General features: G+C 39.7%; 1 protein-coding gene and 1 long non-coding RNA gene across 5 annotated transcripts in view; one reads left to right on the top strand and one right to left on the bottom strand.

Annotated features, from left to right (window-relative positions):
- The first annotated feature begins 828 nt into the window (after positions 1 to 828).
- On the top strand, positions 829 to 10,147 carry LOC106098982 (uncharacterized). 2 transcript variants are annotated; one of them, XR_001225299.2, is made up of 3 exons: positions 829 to 2,406; positions 7,464 to 7,545; positions 10,038 to 10,147. It is a non-coding gene; the product is annotated as an uncharacterized LOC106098982 (long non-coding RNA). The 2 variants fall into 2 exon arrangements; XR_003216429.1 differs by having other exon boundaries at positions 7,426 to 7,545.
- crfa4 (cytokine receptor family, class I receptor 4) overlaps positions 3,744 to 23,089 on the bottom strand; it is a 52,133-nt gene continuing 32,787 nt past the window's right edge. For all 3 annotated transcript variants that reach the window (XM_005459179.4, XM_025903182.1, XM_005459180.4), the window contains exons 3-9: positions 18,053 to 18,194; positions 14,849 to 15,018; positions 10,031 to 10,209; positions 9,204 to 9,357; positions 7,450 to 7,537; positions 5,827 to 5,896; positions 3,744 to 5,383 (exon numbers count right to left, since the gene is read on the bottom strand). In XM_005459179.4, the coding sequence (XP_005459236.1) occupies positions 4,706 to 5,383; positions 5,827 to 5,896; positions 7,450 to 7,537; positions 9,204 to 9,357; positions 10,031 to 10,209; positions 14,849 to 15,018; positions 18,053 to 18,194 (1,481 nt within the window). In that variant the 3' untranslated portion in view covers positions 3,744 to 4,705. The remainder of the gene's footprint in view (positions 5,384 to 5,826; positions 5,897 to 7,449; positions 7,538 to 9,203; positions 9,358 to 10,030; positions 10,210 to 14,848; positions 15,019 to 18,052; positions 18,195 to 23,089) is intronic.

Genomic DNA, 23,089 nt, shown 5'->3' with positions numbered 1-23,089 from the left:
TCCAGGGAAAACTCGAGCAGTCAGTGGACTTTCACACATGAGACATTTGACTCTCACGAGAAGCCACTGTTTTCTCTTAATTTCACATTATTTATTTTCTACTTTTTTCATTTTTAGCTTCTTTTGGTGTTTGGTTCATTTAGGCCTGTTACAAAATAAAACTTACGATAAGCCCAGTTCCGCCTAAAGTAAGCCTAGCTCTTTATTCTAGGCATTTATAAATGATATATTGACAGTTAATTAAATGGTAAGTGGCCTGTATTTGTATAGCCCTTTACTTAGTCCCTAAGGACCCCAAAGAGCTTTACACTACATTCAGTCATTCACCCATTCACACACATGTGATGGCAAGCTACATTGTAGCCACAGCTGCCAGACACTGGCGCCACCGGGCGCTCTGACCACCACCAGTAGGTAACGGGTGAAGTGTCTTGCCCAAGGACACAACGACTGAGACTGTCCGAGCCGGGGCTCGAACCGGTAACCTTCCAGTTACAAGACGAACTGCCAACTCATGAGCCATGATCGTCAGTTAATTAATATTTAGTAACTATTTATCTATAGACACTTTATGTATGTTCTTTAAACAAGTTGTTGATCATCACAAGGACAAGAAGATATAACTCACATAGGAGGCAGAACAGAACCAAATCCAGTTATGCTGACACTTAACTACAATTTGGACACATTAGTGAGAAACATGAGAGGAAATAAACCAGAATGATTATTCTTGGAGCAATCACGAATCACTCCATTTTATCAACCATCTCAAACAGTTTTGATTTAAAGGTGTACGCCTTAAGAATGATGAAGCCCACACACTTTTAGAAGCTTTTAAACTCTTTATTTTATTGAAGAGTAATCGAAAGTGCTTTTGTCTAGACACAATAAAAGGTGAAACTGTAACTAACACTGAGCAGGTTTTGTACATGCTCCACACAGCACACATGTGCAGACACTGTAGGTGTTCCCCCATCAACCATTTTTGCTTACATTAAAAGATTTCCAGGCGTGTAGGAGTGGCACGTTGGCTGCTTGAGAGTTCAACACGACAGAGGAACAGCAAACAAATAGTACTCTGTGAAAAAAGGCACGTACAGGCACAAGAAGAGGTAACAGCACGACGTCTAACTGCAACATCAACGAGAAAAAAAACCACAGTGACGGCACACTTCTCAGTGTCAGAGCTAACAGGGCAGCGGTGTTTACATCAGTGTACAATGACAAGAGTTTTATAGATAGTGGTCCACTTCCAACACATCCATCAGGGTCAGTTTTTTATCCTCAATGAATCCACCACACATGACATGGCATATCTACACAGCTCAACTTGGTCTTGCAGAAATACATGACATGTCTACAAACATCATGTGATTAATGGTAGCAGTAGAATAAAAGTCACCTTACACCTCAGAAGGGTAAGGTGGTAGAGCAGCTTGAACCCAAGACTGTCAATGAGGAGAGCGCAGTTTGTGTCCCATGTTGGACAGTAATTATTGTTTTCTTTCTCAGTCAGTGTTATGGTTAGGGCAGCCAGACCTCACTACAGGAAATCAGCCCTGTATTTTAACCCAGGAGGTCAAACACTACATTTTTGTCAAAACTTAACTCCTACCTTCTGGTGCTGGTGCCAGTTCTGTGACAGTGACTTTTAAGAACGAACCCACATTTTCAAGAGTTTGAGAACTTATAATTTTATAAGTTTATTGGGTTAATACTGACAGAAGTTGAGGTACTTTCCATTGGAAGAAAAATAATTCTGTGGGCTGAACCTGTTAATTATTATTGCCTTTCTTATGGTAGCCCTCCCAGAGCCGCTGGCATTAGGGGGTCCAGCTATGGGCTCAGCAATTGGGTGGAACTGTTCTCCTTTTGGTGGAAATGCATAAAAACAGATCTAGATTAGCCACCAGCACCATATCTGTGGAAAAGGAGTAACAGATAAAACCAAGATTGTATTCTCAGGGCTGTGGTTTGATAGAAATAGTAATAGTTACAGTGGGTGTGAATTCTGACTCATCACATGTGGATGCTTGTAAAAAACTCATTGGGGTCATATTTAAAGGCTCCTCTAAGCATTATTTTCAAACATGCAGAATTATTGATGGGGAGCAGGATGGAAAACTTCAACTGCCAAATGTGGACTTTGTCACTCTTTAAGAGGATGAGTATATCTTGGTGTCCAGTATTGGTGTAACTCTGTCAAGATATCATCATCATGTTGGAAAAAGACTTTTTAATGGAATTAACCAGTAAGTACATGTAAAACTCTCTGGTAACCATGGCAACAGGATAGGAACTCATTGCTTTCCACTGCTAAAGTATGATTTTGTGGTCATTTCATGTATTTCTGTGTCCTGAAACAGCTAGTCGGACAGCAGTGGCAGCCATTTCGACAATAACAAGGTAGAAATTATTAGTAAGCTACAGAACCCACCTCAACACAGTGGTTACAGCATTTCTCTGAGGCATAAGGAATCAAAAATCACCCAGTGTATCCAGCTGGTAAAATGCTACTGGCTTTTCTTTGGTGTCATGTTTGGAACTCTGATGCTGGAAAAGTTTTAAGACATTCTAAAACAGCCAAATGATTTCATGATATTGTTGGGCTTGAATTTCAGGATACTGACTGGTCAAATCCTTCTCAGGGTGTCTAGGATATATATTATGGAAGTGTTTGAACATTAAGAGGTAAGACTGGTACATCAAGAGGCCTTATGTCTTAGACACACTACAGGTATTGTTCATCCCATTGGTCTGAAGAATAGTGCTAGAACTGCTTTCTAATTTTAGCTGTCATTACAATCTGGAAATAGAGTAAGATCACCTGGCACCAAAGATCAGCCAGCAGCAGATGGACAGATTGGATTTGCTCTTGAAAACATCCTTCTTTTTCAACCAACTCTTTGTATTTAACCCCAGACGAGTCCTCAGACTCAGTATCTTTGAATTCATTGGCCTAAATACAAAATGTAATACTGCAATTTGAATGCATGCACTGGTTCTCTTTGCTCTGATTTCCAAAATATGTCACTTCTATCCAAGAAAATAAAGAACACACTACCTGAGGGTGGTCTTTCATCATTTCAAAAAATATATATAACACTTTTTGTAATAGTGTTATTTTTTAATCCTGACTGAAACCATCTGTTATGAAAATATATATTACAGTGTAATAGTCCACGGGGGGAGGGCTTTACTTTATTGAATATTCTCTGGAAACTAAAGAGATGTGGCCAGAGGTAGAAGTTCGTTAATCCTGTGAGGTCTCAGTGATTATACTGATGCTTAGTGATTACAAAGTCATTTTGTTATTATCCCAATTCCCAAAAGTTACAGCAATCAGAATGCCTTTTGCTTCTCTCCAAAATATAGGGTCCTGACTGAGACCTCACAAAGTTAAACATACTGAGTACAATGAAAAGAAATTCACAGTTTCTGTCTTCCTGAGGGAGCGGAGTTACTTTTCCTTGATTCCTTATATTTCTGGAATAAATCTCTAAATAAATCTGTTGGGACTGAAAATGTAAAAGGTTTCTCCTCTGAAGAGAAACAGGTGTTCTCATCTGCCACGTCCGGCTTCTTCGCGGCAGCCAGCTTCATGTCGTACCAGCAGTGTGAGTTTAACTTCGGGTCCAAGCCTTTCCGTCACCCATATATATATATATATATATATATATATATATATATATATATATATATATATATATATATATATATATATATATATATATATATATGTATATATAATTTTTTTGTTATTTTTTTGTGTATTTTTTATTTTTTTCCTCCCCAGTCTGGGATACCCACTAAAATGTGCCAGACTCACATTCTGAAAGTGATGGAGAGTGTGATGCAAATATTCCCGTACAAGGCTGGCACATGTAAGTACAACACAATGGAATAAGTTGATATCCTGGACATGAAGATTGCCAGCTGGTAGAGTTTGATATTTACAGCTTTGTAACATATATGTGTAATATGCACCAGATGTTGCTTTAATGACGGATAAAGAAAACAGTGGGTTGAAAGTTAAACATACCCCGTAAATCAAACATCCTTCAACATCAGACTGCACTTTTTCCTGAGAAGACATACAACCCTGAATGAGAAGCTTTGGGGAAAAGCAGCGAGTGGTAATGTGACATTTATATTCTTTTATTTACAGTTACGCTTCCTCAAGTTTGATGAACTCCATTACCCATAAATAGGGCTCAGTGTTAATCTCACCAGGAAATCCAGCTTTTGTGGATGACGTGCTTGCTTGTATTAATTTGGTCTTGATTTTTTTTCTCTTAACTATTGATTTCTTTGATTTTAAATCTAGCATAGTGCAGGTGAAGCTTAAAATTTAGCCAAGTGTCTTTGAAATGATCAGTTTCAACACTGTGAGGGCCCAAATGTTGGTCATCAAAACATAATGTTCTTTATTGCATCAGTATTGTTGGTCCATAGTCTGTTAAATGGATTCCAATACTAGATCAGGATTTTAGCAAGCTAAAAAAAGGCTCTTTGAGCCTGCAGGTTTACTTCCTGTTGTTGAGTCAACCAGGTGCTCTTCTTCTTTGAAGCTTGAGTGGTGTGGAACAGAACAGTATCACTTTCCAGTCAAACCAGCAGGTTACAGGAGATTTTACTTTGCATATTTTAAAGGTCTCTGCGTTAGACGCATTTTCTCAAAGTTTATGGATCTCCTTCCTGTGACTCAGCCACTGTTGTCAACAGCAACAGGCAGCAGAGGGACAGCCGCCTCACTCTTCTCAGAGTTGCCGCCATCATTCTTCCTAGTTTGGTAGTTGGTTGCCTTCTTTTTCTCCTCCTTCTCTGCAGTATCTAAATTGGCCCTTGGGAGAGGTGGGAACTCCCTGCAGTATGGCGGCGGCAAGCATGGCACTAGATGCACCTCACCACTTTCATTTAGGAGCTGGACACAGGTGTAGAAGTCCTGCGGTGAGTGGCTGGTACTGAAAGTGAGGTCTGGAGTGGGGATGGCGTTGGAAAGGCTGGGATGTTCCATCATGCTGTAGTCCGTACCAGGCAGTGATACGATCTCTGGCATCGGCCACGGGGAAGGAATACTCAGAGGTGGGCTGAAGGCTTCACTGGGTAAAGAGCAGTAAGGTGGCACACTCTGCATGTACGAGTTTGGGTTTAGAGCTGTGAGCTGATGGCGGGCAGACACTTCTGAAGGCGCCGGGTTGCAGGGAACTATTAAGGTGTCCCTCTCTGATTCTGTAGGGTTGTGTGCGTTGCTGTTGTGCTTTGGTGTGGTGAGATAGATGTCATTGGCGCTCACGTGGTCCCAGACTTCCTCAGTGTAGCTTGGAGGCCTGTAGCTGTGGAAGTTACTGAAGTGACGGTTGATTTCGTCCAAGTTCCCCTTCTGAGGATGGAGGTGAGGATGGAAGGAATAAATAAATAAAGAAAAAATTAATAACCCAATGAGAAATTAAGATGTAGAAGAGAATGGGAAAAGAATAATAATGATAAAGGAAATGATTGTAAGGCAAATTAAGAAATTAAGAGGAAGAGGATCAGGAAAGCAGAAAAATGAGAAATGAAAATTAAGAAAAGAGATGAGGAAAAATAAAATCAAAATGTAAATGGGAAATGAGGAAAGTGATAGAAAAAAGAAAACGAACATGAGGGCAATTTTCAGTGAAAACAGCGAAAGAAGGAGAAACATGAGGATACAATAAGAAAAAGAGGGGGAGGAGAGATAAAAGCAAACAAATGGAGAGAAAGCAATAAAGGAGCAGAAGTACAAGGTCAGGACAAATGGCTAAAACACGACCCTGAAAGCAGGGATGCATGCACGCATCTTACCTTCAGAAGCAATGGGTCAATGCCGATGATCCGTGGCTTTGGAATGGGTGGCAGGAAGTACTCTTTTATTCTGAAGGTGAACGTAGACAGAGAGGAGGTTTGAACATGTCAGCACGCAAACAAAAACGGCGCATTCATCCTCCCACACTGTGACAGTGTGATCCTGAGAAGAGACAAAACCTATCTTGGTTCATTCATTTTGTCCACACTGAGGACAGAAGCTAATCTTTATTTTTCACAGTGTGTTTCTGTGGAGCCTCTGAAAGGTTCTCATGGAAAATATTATCCTGAACCACTTTCTGTTTTAAATAGGAACTTGTTGGTGTGTATAATGGGGCAATTATAGGGAAGAGAAGCTCAAACACGTGATTCAGAAGTGAAGCCAAAATATCCTGATCACCTCCTGGTGGCTGTATGTAGTATAGTTCATAAGCCACACCCCCTCTATTTTGTGACTACACAGTCTACAGTGTCCCAGGTCAGGTTAACCCCCAATTTGAATTAGCTTTTCATTTTGGAAGTTTGGTGGTCTGAAGCATTCAGGTGTATGTTAACACAACGCCAAGGAGGAAAGACATGGGCAATGACCTTGGAGATGCATTTGTAGTGGCCCATCAACCTGAAAATGTTTTTTAGGCCATTTTCAAACTATCTGAAGTCCATAATTTCTCTTGTGAAAAGGATTATTCAAAAAAGACTAATCAACAGGCTGGTTTGAAGGGGCTGCCAAGAGAAAACAACTTCTCTCTAAAAAGAACATTGCAACACAGCTTAAGTTTCCAGTGATGCATCTGAACAAACCAGAAGACATCCTTTGGGCAGAAGATACCAAAGTAAAGATGTTTGATCATAATGCACAAAAACAGACACAGTGTATCAGCACAAACAATTCATACCAGCTTACAGCATGGTGGTGGAGTTAGGCTTGTTTTGCAGCCACAAGTCAATGAGTCGACCATGAGGTGCTCTGTATACCCAAGTATTCTAGGGTCAAATTTGAGACCATCTGTCCAACAACTAAAGCTTGGCCCAAACTGTGTCATGAAACAGGACAATGATCCCAAGCACAGTAGAGAATCTACAACAGACTGACTGTGGCTCAGTCAAAGTCCAGACTTCAACCTGATTGAAATGCTCTGGTGGGACTAGATTTTTTTTTATTATGTAGTGATATGTAAAACCTTGAAAAAGGGTGTACTTGCTTTTTACCATGAGTCTTTAATTGACACATAAAATAGGCAGCTTCACGGCAGCACTAAGCTGGCACACACACATTGAACGAAGTCGGTGTTCCAGCCATAAAAGGTTTTTAATCTTTTAAAGAATTTACAGTTTTCTCTTAGTCAGCTCTTCCTTTGCGTCAGAATTGGATAGTTTAACAATTCCTCTGCAGCTGAACATTCTTTACAACTTTGAAGGTCTTCCTAAAAATGAATCAGTTCAGATGTAAAGAAAATTCTTATTGACAGCTACAAAAACAAGAAGCAGGGCAGCAGTTAGCGTCTTACTTCTACACCTGCGATATTAAGTCCAAAAATCTAAATTAAATGATATGTGTGTGTGTGTGTGCGCACATGTGTGTGTGTGTGTGTGTGACAGAAACAGATGTGTATTTTTTCTCACCTCTTGCTTTGTAGAACAATACTGAAGGTGATAACAAGCAGAGCCACAACGCCGACTCCAGTCACCAGAATCAGCACCAGCAATTTACCTGCACAGGTAAAACACACTTTGAGTCACCGTCCCTCTCCTCCCCCCCTGCAGCTTTACTCCTTCAGTGACACATTTAATTGGGAAAAGGGATTTTTTTTAATAGAGGAAATCTTTTGTGGTGTTGTGGGTGGGCCTAAGGGGCTTGGACCCACCAATTTAACAAAGAGCCCATCAGGACTGCCTGTGAGAGAGATTTTCCTTGATTTATGTTAAATGATTATAACAAATACAATTAAAAATAAAAAATGAAAAAAAGATTGTCGTTTTCCAATCTTTGAAGATAACATTCATTAATTTATCATTCAAATCAATCAGAAAAGGCCATTTCACATGAACTGATGCCTGTTAAGCAAGCAGGGGCTATTCAGCAGAGAATCAAGAACCTTTCTTTAATTTTTTTTCCTTTTGCATTGCATACTGCTGTGGATGCCATATCTTGTGACATGGGCATGATGCTTTTTGAAGCAGCATGGCTTTCTCCTGCTGTTTAAAAGATATTTACACTAGCCTTAGGGGAAAAAACTCATTTTTCCTGAAATTGTTAATAAATAGGTCACATGTATTTTACACAGTAGCTTTTTTCATAGTCGAACTACACAGAGCTGAAAATTACTGCATATGTTTCTCTTTGAAAGCAGAGGCAGTTTCTATTGAGAGAAATTAATGAATTTAAAGTACAGTGAGCCTCTCGATTGATGAGAGTCAATGTAGCTCATCAAACAGTCTCTTTCTTCAGCTCTCTTTTACTGTGATCTAGCCTATATGATGGAAATAATTCAAATAAGACAGGATTTATTTAATTTCAGTTGGATTTCAGTGTCTATCCATCATCTATGGAGTAGTAGCGCCTCTAATCTGAATCCCTCCCAAATGGCTGAAGTCCTCACCCGATCACTGAGGGAGAGCATCTTTCAGTCACTACCCACAGCTTGTGAACTGGCTTATATTAATCTTTCTAATGTACAGCAAAAATAACATTACTGATTCCTTGATTGATACAGTCACATGTACCTGCTTGTAATAAATAGAAGTGGTAGCATTAAAAACATTAACTTCTGTAATGTGAAACCTCAGCTCAAATAGATCTGATCCATTCCCTCCAAATTCAGAATCCTGGCACTGCACTGAAAGAAATGCTGTTTTCTATGTCTGAAAAACTGCCTTTTATGTTTGGTTTTTCTTCGTTTGTTTTTTTTTAAAACAACATTGCATGTACAAGAAATATGCTTAATGTGCTTAAAAAAGCTTAGCATGTGTCTGCAGGGTTAATGTCTAGTGTCAAGCTGTAGATGTTTGACAGAATCAATCCTTCCTCCTGAACCACAGCACTACTGAGTTTGTGTTGAGAGCTTTTAACTGGATGGTGTTTTTTAGTTAAGTTATTGATGTCCTATCATTGCCTGTACTAAATGCAATGTGATTTTATGCCTGCATTATAAAGCTTTAGTTAGGATCTACAATAAAAATAGGTGCTTAACTTTTTTGTACTTGCAATAAAATTTGTTCAAAATGAATCTCATGAGAAACCCATAAAATATAATTTATAAATGCAGAAACATACTGTGCAATTAAAACAACAATAAATGTAAAAATAAGAAACACTTAAAAGTCAAAACCAGAAGCATGTAAATCAGCACCGTCACTGCATCTGGCTGCTGATGTACCTGCAGACGGCCTCGGGGGGATGCTCATCAACAGCGTGGCACTCCAGTCACTCCACAGCTTGGAGTGCTGCGGACGGCAACGAACTCGGACCACGTAGTCATCCACCGGGAGTCCAAGAAGCTCCACCTGAGGCTCACGTAGAGGATGCTTCACCTGCAAACAGACAACATGTTCTGTGACATGCAGACCATAATGAACTACTTTATACTTGAAACTCTGTCTAAAGAAGAGAAATGAACTCAGTGTAACGTGTATAACATTTTCTGCCACATTGTTTTACGCAGATTTTTGTTAGCAAAACTTTTTTTTGTTTTTGGTTTGTTTGTTTTGTATCTTGAGATTCTCAATTGTGTGCTCAATTTAGGGTCTCTCCTCATTTTTCCTGACATTTTGTTGAAGTTCGCCATCCTCATCACATTTTTGTTTGAGCTTGTTTTCTCTAACGTCTATTAATCAAATTCTGTACAAGATTCAAAATATCATCTTCTATGCAGATGATGTATCCAACATCTTCCTCACACCCACAAGCTAGTTTCAGTGAATTACAATAAGTTCTCATTCACCTGAAACCAAAACTAGATTAAAACAAATGACTGTAATCTCACATTTGAACCAGTTGTCTGCGCTTAAATTATTTTAAAAGTAAAGTAAAATAAAATAAAGGCAAATATCACCAATTTAATTCAGAAACACACCTCAGCGATGTAAAGACTTCTTTTCTTTCCTAAATAAATATCCAGAACTGTAAATGTAAACAGCTTCACCCAAGAACTTGTTTGGTTTTTTTTCCATTTGTATAAAAACTCACTATTACTTCTCTCATTACCTTCCAGTTGTCTGGCTCGGTAATACGTCTGTACTGCAGCTCATAGACCAGCGTGATCCAACCATACTGCACATGGGCAGGCACCGGGTAGGTCCAGGAGATCAGCGCATTGTGGCCCACTTCATCACCACCGACGTCTGTCAGGTTGTAGGTCAGGTTGACTGGTGTTTCTGTCTGAACTGTGAATAAAAAAAAGATCCAGAACATGGTAAATACTAGTGTATCAGACTTGTCAAAATTCTGGGTTCTCTTTTCTCTTAGACTTGGGTAGTAACTATTAGTACCCTACTTATCACAAAGCATATTGGGAGGCTTTGAGAGTACTATACAGGGATATAATATAAACACTACACTCTATATATTTTAACATTAAAAAATGTCAAACTCACTATGTAGTGAGTCGTGAAAATGTATTGAAGTGTTCTCAGTAAAGCTGTAATTGAAATTCGACATCAAACGGTATTTGTCAGAGGGAAATTCACCCTCTGACTGATTCATCTAAGGTGTGTTTCCTTCTTTTTAGGTGTGCGACATTTCAGTAATGAGTCATGAGAATAATTAGTTTCTAACACTGGAACTGTAACCTTTAACTTCCCTTCCAGTGAAACCGCCACCCTGCGTTGGACTCTATCTGCAGCTGTTAGCTGAATCTCCTGCATGGCTGTGATAAGAGCGACGTCTCTGACCTCCCCTGATGTCTGAGGCACACAACAAAAAGAGCACTACACTGCTGATCACATGACGCTGCTTCACACACGTGTTCAATGATAATGATACCAAGCAGACCTCCAATCTGCAACCCCTCAAAACCAGCTCAGGAAGTGGACTGCTCTGGTCCAAATGTGCAGCATCTGGATAATAACAGACACTCAGTCCCCAATAAATGAGATTAGCAGCTGGCAGAGGCCTCATGGTCATTACACGCAGAATCTCAATATGAGCAGGGTTTGAGGCTTTTAAAAAACTTCCCTCAATTAAGGAATGACCTTGTGAATCTTATATTTAAGTAAGAATGAATGGCTGCTAATAGACTCAATATGAAGTGAAACAAGATTCTAATTACATCAGGAGCTCACTCACATGGTTAACCTTGAAATGCTCCACAGCTAAATTACTTCAGTTCAGACTGAGCACACTGAGAGATTCTGTGGTTTCAACTTTATATGATCCTGCAGCTTTTTACAAACGATAACAAGCACATACTAACTTCAGTCTCTGCTTGTTATAGTTGACTGAAATTGGATTGAAGAAAAACTTGGTCTCCTTTAGTCTTTCTGCATTACATCTGGTTATATTAATTAAGTATGGCCTGTGATAGCAGGTCCTTTCATAATTTTTCTTCTTCTTTTGACTCAGTTTTGTTACCATTCTGTATATGAATGTACAGCAGTAGTACATAGAAGCTTTAAAACATCACATAAAAATGGCTCTCTTTGGTACAGCAGGAGAGGATGATAAGTATATTCCCAGAGCAAAGCATAGGGTGCTGTCTTTTGGTTCCCTCCAGGCTAGGCGTGCCATTTTGATGAGGTGGAAGGCTGCTGCCCCGCCCTTCCATGTTCAGTGGCTTGCTGATCTCATGTCGTGTCTCAGTCTGGAAAAGATCCACTGCTCCATCCAGAACCAAAAGGGCACATTTGATAAAATTTGGGGTCTCTTTCTGGAAAACCTCTCTAAACTTCAACTTAAGGATGTTCCAGCTGACTAACGGATTAGCTTCTCCATAGTGGTCTGATGTCTGTCTGTGTTAACGGGAACGTGAAGCTCAGTGATGTTGTAGCTAACTTCTGTGTGGTTCTTATGGAAAGGGTTAGTTAATATCATAATCCCTCCCGGGTTGTGGCTTTTGTTATTTTGTTGGCGGGGGGGTCTTTTTGGATTTTTTTGTTTTGTTTTTTTCTCCCTTTTTATTTTTTTAATTTTTTTTTCTCATTGCTTGTTTGGTAAAAATTAAGAGAGGAAAACAATGTTGCAACATGAGAAGTTCTGTTTTGTATTCATTGTAAACAGTTTGTGTTTTCCGACTTCTCAGGTGTGGTACACACTATACTTCGGCCTCAGTGTAGCAGTCAGTCAAACACTTAACACCTACAAAAATGTCATGATCAGTGCTACTAGAAAGAACTGATGATGAAAAACTTCACTGTGTCATATTTTTCTAGGTGCCTTCCACTTGTGAGTAAGCTTCCTCACGGTTGAATGATGGACTTGGAAACGATCTTACAACGCTTCAGTAAATGATAGGCAGGAAAACGATTGCTTCTCTAAGACCATTGCTGATGTCGTTCCTTCTTGGCATTGAGTTACCGCACACATGAATGTTCCTGACTAGCAAACTCCCAAAACTTTTATAGAGGCGCTCACACTTGCTGATGAAATGTTAAATATTTGAATTTAAAAAGGGTGAAATTTTATTTTACCATGACTGTATATTTGATTAAGTATTATGGTTTGTTTCAGTCATAAGTACCTTAAAAAAGTAAAAAGGCCTTTCACAAGTAAAGACATTTTATGTGAAATCAAATTTCATACTTTTTAAAACTTCTTAAGAATGCATGGGAACCCTGATTTATCTACCTCATGTGGAGACACATAATTACATTCCCCTTTTTTTCACACAACTAGATTTCCATTTGCTTTGCAGACTTAAGTGTTACTTTTTACTGCCATTAGCATCGGTGGAGAATAAATCCAATTTAGCCAGAAGTCAGCAATCATGTCAGTCGTGACGGTGGTTATCAACTTTCTTCATTAACCCTAACCTTGCGCTTCATGCTCAGATGTTTGATGCTAAATTTGACTCTTTTGAACTTTTCTACACAAAATGAATCACTGGAGTGCCACCGGTTTGAGTCAGTGGAACAGGGCAACAGGAGGTGAATAGAGGTTATTAAGCCTTCTGGCAGAAAGCAACAGGTTCTGAAAATAAGTCAAGAGAGCAGTGCTGGGGGAAAACCATTAATCTTGTGAATTCATAAGTGAAAACATTTATTTTGCCACTCAATCTGCTCTCAATGCTGCTGTTTCTTTCCAAACTGACAGCTGCTCATTACAGATGTTAAATGTTAAACTAGATCCATTTAAATAAAGCTGAAGAAGAGCATTCAGGTATGGCACTGTGCCATAATGAAGGAGACGAGGAAATCACTTTAACTTTGGACCAAAGCAAAGTAAAATTTGTTTTCCCAAATTGAATAGGCTCTGTAATAGACTGAACGGCTTTCTAATTGCTGCTTGATTTGTTGCCATTCCAGCTAAAAATGGAGTTTAGAGCCAAGCCAATTGGTTATGTATTTCCTGATTCAGAAATTTAAATGCATGTAAGTTGTGAGGAGACAGCAGACAGTGTGTGCTGACGGCATCTTTAGGTGCTATTGCAAAAGTACAAATGAGAAGTGCCAAAAGAGCCAAATATTGACAACACAGCATTCTGACCTGTCATCCAAATATGGTCCCTCTAGGTTACCAAATAAAAGCATAGCCAAAACACTTACATAAAAACCAATGTGTGACATCACTGTGATGGTGTCCATCTGTTATATACAGTTTATGTGTAAAAGGTATTCCCTCAGCAGACGGTACTTGTTACACTTAAAGACAATTTTAAATCAAAACTCTAAACACGACCTGTCCAGACGAGGTTATGTGTTGAGGGTAAGTATCATGGTGATTCAGCCAGATAGCCACAAAGCTTCCTTTAATCTCCCTTCATAGCGCACACCTCAAATCCCCCTATTATCCTCTATTTAGGTTCAGGATTAATCCAATCCAGACGAAGTAGGTGGGTAATTATTCACCCCATCACAGTAACTATTACAGTTGTTTTTAACTCCTAGTTCTCTGCAAACTGGCAGCTCTGTCAGCTGTCAAGTGCTCTTTGTCTTTTTATGAACTTGAAGACGAGCCTAAAGACTGAAGCGACCTGTTTCTGAAAAGTGGTTCCTTATTAATAGCTAGACAAACATGTGGCACCATTTTTAAGTTATGTTTGACCCAGACCCAAAGGAAAATCCTCCCCTGTTCTTGAGTGTTAATTTTTTTTAATGAATGGCGATATAATGATAAAGAGGTAAAACTTACAGCTGTACATAGTTAGGGCTAATTTTGAGCAAGGACAAAACCTGCTATTCACATAGTGAATAAAGGTCATATTGAACTGCTTGTACTAATAACACATTCGGTTGCTTTTTACCAGATACACATAAAATTACAGCTCAATTACGATGACAGTGAGGAAAAGTTAAAAACCTACTGATTTCCAGTCCAAAGTCTTTTGGCTCTTCATGTACAAATGTTTTTCTGTTTCTGGTTTAAATCCAGTTTGAGATTAGAACAAGTTCTCCTTCTTGTGAACTTGCTGTGACTTATCTTATTTATGCAGTCGTTTAAGTTTTCCAGGAGGTAAAATGAATTAAAACCTGCAGACAATAAAGTCATCTCACTTTTGCCCATTATTTCGCTGGTGCTTTGACCACAGGTGGCACAGCTGGCTGCCTGAGCATGAAGATTGCTTTTTTAAAAGAATTGGTTTATCAATACTCAGACATGAATTTTGAAGCCTTGAAACTTGCTCTTTTTTCATGTGTTTTCTTGTATCACTGTTCTGTCAGTAAATAAGAAGTCACGAGGAGAAATCTGCACCAAAATCTGATTTTGATCCAATTCTGAATAAATTTCCATTTAACAGAACAGTTTTGTTGTTGGCCGAATAACAAACAAACCAAAACAAAACAAACAAACAAAAAAACAGAACTTTTATGTAATGGAGTCATATAATTAGTTTGACTCAGCATTTTTAACCCAGATCCGACCCCTTACCTATTTCTGCCACATCCAGGCAGTGCTGCTTGGAGGTGTAGTTTCTGTGGGTGGTTACGGCGGTCACGGTCAAACAGTACACCGTCCATATAGATGTGTGGCTGCTGTCAAAGTGGCAGCTGTTGGGGCCACCAGTCACATAGTCTGGACATTCCAGTTTGGCTTCCTTCCTTCACAAAATCAAAGAAAAAAACCATTTAGACAAGCACTAACAAACAAAAGGGAAATCAGTAAATTAACACTGGACATCTTTTTAAACAATACTTGGACTTTCTTTTGTTTTTGGCCTTTTTAACAGTCTAATTTTGTCTAATTTTTAAGCAGGTTTGCAATAATTTATCACAGTTATTGGAGCCATCATGAAGCCAAACATCCAACCAGAGTGCTGAAGAACTGTTTTCAGCCAAAAGAAGAACAAGGTATCCCACAACAGATGGTCTCACTCCTGAGGACCTGAGGTTAACACATGGAGATTACAGAGAGAGAGACACAAATTCTGGGGCAAGTTCTCGATCAAACCCCAAACCAAGACTGAATCCAGTCCTGACCAAGTAGTCCCAACATCTGAAACCAGCTTAAAACCAGCTTAAAACCATTCTCAAATCAAATCAAATCACCTTTATTGTCACATCACATGTGCAGGTACACTGGTACAGTACATGCGAGTGAAATTCTTGTGTGCAAGCTTCACAAGCAACAGAGTTGTGCAAAATACAATAACGTGCAACAAGCAAAATATAAAAATGGTTAATCTAAAAAGTAATAAATATATGTACCATATATAAAGGTATATACATTACTGAATGTGTGTACTAAATATGTTTTTCTACGTGTGTGTGTGTGTGTGTGTGTGTGTGTGTGTGTGTGTGTGTGTGAGTGTGTATATACATGTTTTACAAATGAAATAGAGTAAACAATAAAATAAGATATATAAAATATAAAATATACAGAGGTAGGTATGTGCAAAACAGTGGCATTAATGTACAGTATGGAGTGCATAATGTTGAAGTTCCAGTAGTGAGGGTGAGGTGTCTATGACGTGTTCAGCAGTCTGATGGCCTGGTGGAAAAAGCTGTCTCTCAGTCTGCTGGTACGGGACCGGATGCTGCAGAACCTCCTTCCTGATGGAAGTAGTCTGAAGAGTTTATGGCTGGGGTGACTGGAGTCCTTGATGATCCTCCCCGCTTTCCTCAGGCACCGCTTCCTGTAGATGTCTTGGAGGGAGGGAAGCTCACCTCCAATTATCCGTTCAGCACACCGCACTACTCTCTGGAGAGCTTTGCGGTTGTAAGCGGTGGTGTTGCCATACCAGGTGGTGATGCATCCAGTGAGGATGCTCTCAATGGCACAGCGATAGAAGGTCCTGAGGATGCGGGGGCTCATGCCAAATCTTTTCAGTCTCCTGAGAAAGAAGAGGCGCTGCTGCGCCTTCTTCACTGTCTTGTTTATGTGTACTGACCACGTAAGATCCTCAGCCAGATGTACACCAAGGAAGCGGAAGCTGCTCACTCTCTCCACAGCGGCGCCGTTGATGGTGATGGGGGTGTGTACTCCTCTGCACCTCCGGAAGTCCACTATCAGCTCCTTTGTCTTTGCGACGTTGAGGGTGAGATGGTTGTCTTGACACCAGTGGGTCAGGGCGCTGACCTCCTCCCTGTAGGCTGTCTCATCACCGTTGGTGATAAGACCCACCACTGTAGTGTCGTCCGCAAACTTCACAATGATGTTGGAGTTGTTAGTGGCCGTGCAGTCGTAGGTGTAGAGTGAGTACAGGAGAGGGCTCAGTACACACCCCTGTGGAGCACCAGTGTTCAGTGTGATGGGGGATGAGGTGGTGCTGCCCAGTCTGACCACTTGGCGTCTGTCAGACAGGAAGTTAAGGATCCAGCTGCAGAGGGAGCTGCTCAGTCCTAGATCCTGCAGTTTCCTGTCCAGCTTCGAGGGAACGATGGTGTTGAATGCTGAGCTGTAATCTACAAACAGCATTCTCACATACGTGTCTCTCTTCTCCAGGTGTGACAGGGCAGCATGGAGTGTCAGGGCTATGGCATCATCAGTGGACCTGTTGTGGCGGTATGCGAACTGTAGAGGGTCCAGTGAGTCGGGTAGTGCGGAGCAGATGAAGTCCCTGACCAGCTTCTCGAAGCATTTGCTCACGATGGGGGTCAGGGCTACAGGTCGCCAGTCGTTCAATGCATTCTAAAGAAATGGCCAAATCAAAGCCCCAAATCAGGTTCAATGTTAGGCTAATGCCTCAAATTGATCTTAACCATAATATTTTAAGGAACTTTTCTATATGGAGCATAATGATATACTTATATTTAACCTTATTAGCATGCTTGTTTTCAGTCCCAGTGAGGGTATTTCATGTAAATACAAAGTGTGTAATGACAGTTTAATATATTAAAACACAAACAGCAGTGAGGTGTGCCTGCAGAGTGTAATCTCCCTCTCTGAGCTGTGACTTTATTCCTAGCTGCTTTGGTGTTTAGTGAGGTTTTGTCTTTTTTTATCAGATAATCCCTGATCTACATTTGTTTTCCCAAACAAACATACAAAGTGCAGCAGGAGATGAAACAACAATCAGTGGGAGCTCTGAAGCCACGTGGAGGTCAAAAGCACAATCCAATTTGTCCTGATTAGTGGCAGCGTTTTCTTTGCTGTGGCTGCCATCTGGGCCGGCTGGCATCTGTCTGAGGCCACGTGAGTCTGCGTTCAGGATTTCAGAGCAGCTTGGAAATATTGACGTCTTAAAAGCTTCCCGGTGACGCGAAGCACGAGAAATCAAACTGCACAAACTCACCTGACCCAGAAACTTCAGTGTGCTGCTGAACTGGGGCTCCTTATATAGTTTCACAAGGCTAAAACAAGGCTCTTATTGTTTGTTAGGGTGGCTGTTTTATAAGGTTTTATAACACAATATGTTTAGCATGAAAAATGCGTTCAGTTATCCTCATGTAGCTGGTAACAAATTCACAATATCAGCCTCTGGAATGGGAATAATAAAGCTATACCAGATTAATGTCAGATGTGATGTCGTGCCTCCTGAAATGCCTCCAAACACTAATGTGAGTTAGTTTAAAGCCTTTTAGTCCCTCTTATGTCAACAACTCGGTCTCAAACATATGCACCAAGGCCACCAGTCAACACCTACTTCTACTGTTTACTTCAGTCCTAGTTAACTGTGATATGTGGAGTTCATACTCTTTGGAGTAGGTGAGGATGTGGGTGACTTCCTCTCCGTCTGTCAGGTTGCTGAGCGGATGCCACCAGCAGGTGAAGTCCTCCATGTTGGGCGAACGGCAGAAGTAGATGTGAGGCCTTGTCGTGGTGCCACCAGCCGCCTCTGTGGAGTCACACATGGGTGGAGTTAGATGAAGTATGATGAAGTTATAGTCTGCTCACCGCATCTTTTTTCCACAAGCCCCTCAGTTCAATTCATTCTGTCTGTAACAAGCCATTTTAGCTACTTCCTGTTTAAGGTCATCCTCCCTTTGACCTAACATTCATTTGACTGAAATATTTGGCCATATTTGTGCCTGTGACATCATACAGAGTCAAGAGTAGAAAAAAACTGAACCTGATTGTCTGAAGCCTGAAATTTTGCTCACAATGAAAACCTGTATATACAGTGACCTTCTTTGTTTTAAACTTGTATGTATGACACACAATAAGAAATTGCAGATTAAGTACAGTTTAAAAGCATTTCAGATGACTGCTATGGTGCAGAAATCATTGATGATTATGCTAACTATCATCCAGGTTATCGAACAGGTTAAAGAAACATTTGTAGAAATGAAATGTGCACAAGATTCATAAAGAACTCAGGAAGTACTTTTACTTTTTGTTTTGTAGATTTAAGTAATGCTTTTGTCTTTTTAATGTATGTTAATCAAGAAGTAGGACAACTGAAGCAAACATGGCCCATGTGACTGCAGCAAACTGAATACTATTGCAATCATTTCTAATAACACGTCCTCTCTTTTTTATGATTTATTGAGAGCAGGCTGATGATAATTCAATTCCTTTCAAATTAAATATAAAAGACAGAGACAGAGTGGGCATACAGCTGTGCTCCACAGTAACTCTTTGATCAATAGGCTCTTCTTCAGGCACAGCTGGGATTTTGGAGACTCACACTGTGAATACAAACACAGTGCTCTCTAAAGCATGACTCTCTTGCACAAGCAGAAAAACAACTGGCCGAAAACAGGGGCAGACAAATCAATCAAGCACTCGTCAGCCACACGTGAACAGCTGGCGAGTGACAAAAACCAATCACCCTGCACAAAAAAGGAGGCAGGAAAAAATGTATTAATAAATAAATAAATGTTCAGAAATAATTCAAATAAATGAATGAACATATCAGTTGAATGATATATAAATATTTATGGATTTATTTATATGTCTGAAAAAAAAATGCACGTTGTAGTTTGTGTCCGGGCGTGAACTTTATTGGGAGGTTTGGGTTTGTAATGATTTCTTTAAACTGATCTGTTTCCAGGGTGGCGTGATTGTACAGCATTTAATGACTTTAAAAACATGAGAAGCAAGTTCACAATTTTGAATTTATTTTGGAATTCTCTAATCCACAGAGGGTTGAAGTTATACATACAGACTCAAATATATACTCACTTAAATCTTTCAGTGATGCTGAAGGTTCTGCAGAGTCTTTTAACTTTTTAAGGCTTATTAAGTTCTCGTTAGCGATCATTATTGACTACAAGTGGTTGATTCATTGTTAAGCATAACAGCACTAATTAACAGCAATTAACAGCACTGGACTGACTAATACTCAGAACAACGGGAAAATTCAAGGAACTCAGTAAAGATTAAGATTTGCAGATTTACACAGGTTAGGAATGTCTCTTGGAGCCATTTTGTAAACAACTGGAAATTCCAAGATGATCAGTTCAACATTTCAAGAATTTGTATCTGTAACTTTTTAGCAACACCTTCAACTTTGACTGAAATTTGCAGCTGCACACATGGACAAGCCAAATGCCTTCTGGAGAAAAGTTTTGTGGTCAGACAAGAGAAAGATTGAGCCGCCTGGCCACAATGACAAGAGTTATATTGGTATATAGAGGTACATAAACAGTGTACCATCTGGCAAGCATGGTGGTGGTAGCATCATGCTATGGCGCTGTTTTGCTGACAGTTGTACTAGCATATTACATAAACTGGATGAAGGAGGACTACCTCCAAATTCTTCAGCTTCACCTCAAATCAACAGCTAGATCGTCAAAACTTCTCCAGCAGAACAATGATTCAGACAAAAACAAAACAAAAACCAAACAGTCTTAGTCTTTTCAAAATGAGTAAGACTAATAAAAGTCCAGGCCCTGATAATATATGTGGCTGGGTGCTTAAAACATATGCTGAGTAATTATGCAGTGTTTTTTCTTATATCTTTCTTTTATCACTTCAGCAACTAAAGGTTTCCAGAGGTATGGAAAAAAATCAATTATTTCTCCAGCCGCTAAGACCACAAAACCTACATCATTAAATGATTTTAGGCCTGTCACTTTAACATCTTTAGTGATGAAGTCTTTTGAATAAATGATCAGGAAGGAGATCCTGCAGCAGGTAGAAAAGCTTATCGGCCCACTACAATTTGCATACAGGCCTTGTAGGGGTGTTGATGATGCAGTGGTCACTCTGTTAAATTTCCTATATCGCCATCTTGATGGTGCCAAAGCTCATGCTCAGCTCTCATTTGTTGATTTTTCTTCAGCTTTTAATACTATCCAGCCACATAGCTTAGCTGATCAACTTCTTAACCGTTTAAACTTGATTTTAATCTTGTTGGCTGGATTTTAGACTTTTTAACTGACAGACCTCAGTGTGTGAGAGTAAATGGCTGTTTTTCCAAATAGCTGAATTCTTATACTGGTTCACCACAGGGTTGCTGTCTCCACTTTACTATATAGTTTTACTGAATCTGTTTTAATGTTCTGCATCATTGCTTGGTATGGTAATATGTCTTTTAACAATAAGGCCAGACTTAGCAATCTGGTTAAAGTGGCTGGTCAGATTTCAGGGAGGTCTCGGGTCCAGCTTGTGGACTTTTATATCAGGCAGGTGCTGAGGAAGGCAACCTCTGTCATGTTACGCTCAGACCATCCTCTCTTTAATGATTCTCAGCTGCTTCCCTCCGGTCGTGGGTATAAAGTGCCTCCAGTGAAGACAAAGAGACATAGCGTGTCTTTTGTACCTACTGCTATAATCATGGTTAATAATACTAAACCATAAGGGTTGTTGCCATTGCACATTGCATTTTTTATGAAAAATTTGGGATATTTTCTCTGGGCTTTGTGTTGTGTTTGTTTGTTTTTGTCTCTCTGTATGGACAGACTGCAAATCAATTTCCCACTGGGGACAATAAAGTTATCATTGACCATTGACCAAAAACAAAACAAAAGAAAAACAGATAAAATCAGTTTCTTTGGGTGGATGAAGCAGGCTTAGATTAACCTTCTGGAATGAACTTCCCAAATCCCCAACCCCATCTATATTGACATTTTGTGTACCGTGCTTTAAACCCAGGTCTGTGCCAGAAAACCAACCAATATAAGCTAACGCTACCAATTCTGCCAAGAAGAGGGGTCAAATATCCAGCCAGAATTATGAAAGAAACTTGTTGAAGGCTTTTGACCCTGTGTGGATTAGAAAAAAAATCTAAAATAAGTTCAGACTTGAGCACCCAGTGCTTGTTGTATGCTGTGCAATCATTCCACCCAAAGAAATCATTAAAAGTCCAAAATTACCATGAACTTCCATGAAAATTCTGACCATCAATGTGCACATAAAGACATTTTTTCCTTTTCTATTTAAAATAAAATAAAATAAAAACAACAGAATAAAAGAATCTTATAAATGAAAAATGTATTGTTTGCTTGTTTGCATTAATTTAATCTAAGTTTGGGACAAGGGAACTTGTCCCAAACTCACTTGAGTAAACCTGTCTTTGTTGGGCCACGTCTATTCATTTCTTTCTATTCTTGTGTTTATTTATACTGTCTCAGCCCAGCTTAAGAACAGCAACAAGGAGAGGGAGACTAGTGAGGTGGTGACTTAGGACAAAACCTAATGTATTGTAAACATATTATATATGACAACACAGCATGGTAGTTATTAATAAAACACTGTGGGAGCCCAGCAGTGTGTCAACTTTGCCTTTATTACACACAAACTATTAAATCATGTTAAATCATTAAACGATACCTGCAGGGTCCCTGTATCTCTGCCACATGCTGTGGGCAAACGTCCCAGCTACTATTTCTGCAGATGTAATCACAACCATTTCAAAGTACACCTTAAGACATTTTGCATCTAATAAAAGACGGAAACTAAACCCCACGTTTCTTATCATAATCTACACATGAAAGAAAACTTGCTAAAAAAATTGTTCACCTCTTTGTTTTCGGTATCTCCTGAGCCGTTTTTGGCAAACTCGCATTGCTGAAACTAACAGGCTGAAGCAGCTTCGGTGCCAACACGTGCGAACTGCTGGAGGGAAAATCAAATCTTTCGTCCCAGTAAACACATGAAAGCATCTAATGAAAAAGCTGTGACTGACTGGATAATGGAAAGGTAACGAAATGGCTATCCAGTCAGATTGCTAGATCTCACACTCACACCCCCCCCCACATACATAAAGTGGGAAACAACAGGGGGGAAAATCAATTATCCAGCTGTCATCTCTCCTCTGCTTCACCTCGACAAAATCCATTCTCTAATTTCATCAGTTTCTACCTCAAACACACACACACACACAATTATCCAGCCCATCTCTGTCTGATAGACTGTTAGTCCCATGACTGTGATTTAAAGCAGCGCTGGAAAATTGATTAGCGTCTGAAAGCAGAGGGAGAGCGGCCCTGTCTGCACAGACAACATGCTGTTTGTTATAAATTTTGAAAAAAAGAAAAGATCAACGGCATCATCCAGGCGATGAGGTGGCACTGAGCACTGAGCACTCTAGGAATTAACCGAGTTTATAGCTTTTTTATTTTAGGCGCCTACTTTTTGTTTAATCAAGCAATGAGGCAGAAATCCCCTGCCTCCAAAGAAACCGAGTACATCACAGTTTTATAATTGCAATAATTCAAAGTATGCTACACAGATTCTTTAATACAGGATTACAGGTTGTGTATGAAAGGTTTCTGCAGTCACAGTGCTGTTAAATAATAATCAAAGCTCTGATAGTAACGGATGCACACAAACAGCAGATTGAAG

This window comes from Oreochromis niloticus, linkage group LG23, assembly GCF_001858045.2.
Source record: "Oreochromis niloticus isolate F11D_XX linkage group LG23, O_niloticus_UMD_NMBU, whole genome shotgun sequence".
In the NCBI taxonomy this organism is placed as follows: Eukaryota; Metazoa; Chordata; class Actinopteri; order Cichliformes; family Cichlidae; genus Oreochromis; species Oreochromis niloticus.
Note: the sequence above shows the minus strand (reverse complement) of the source record. Positions and strands in the feature narration are given on the sequence as shown.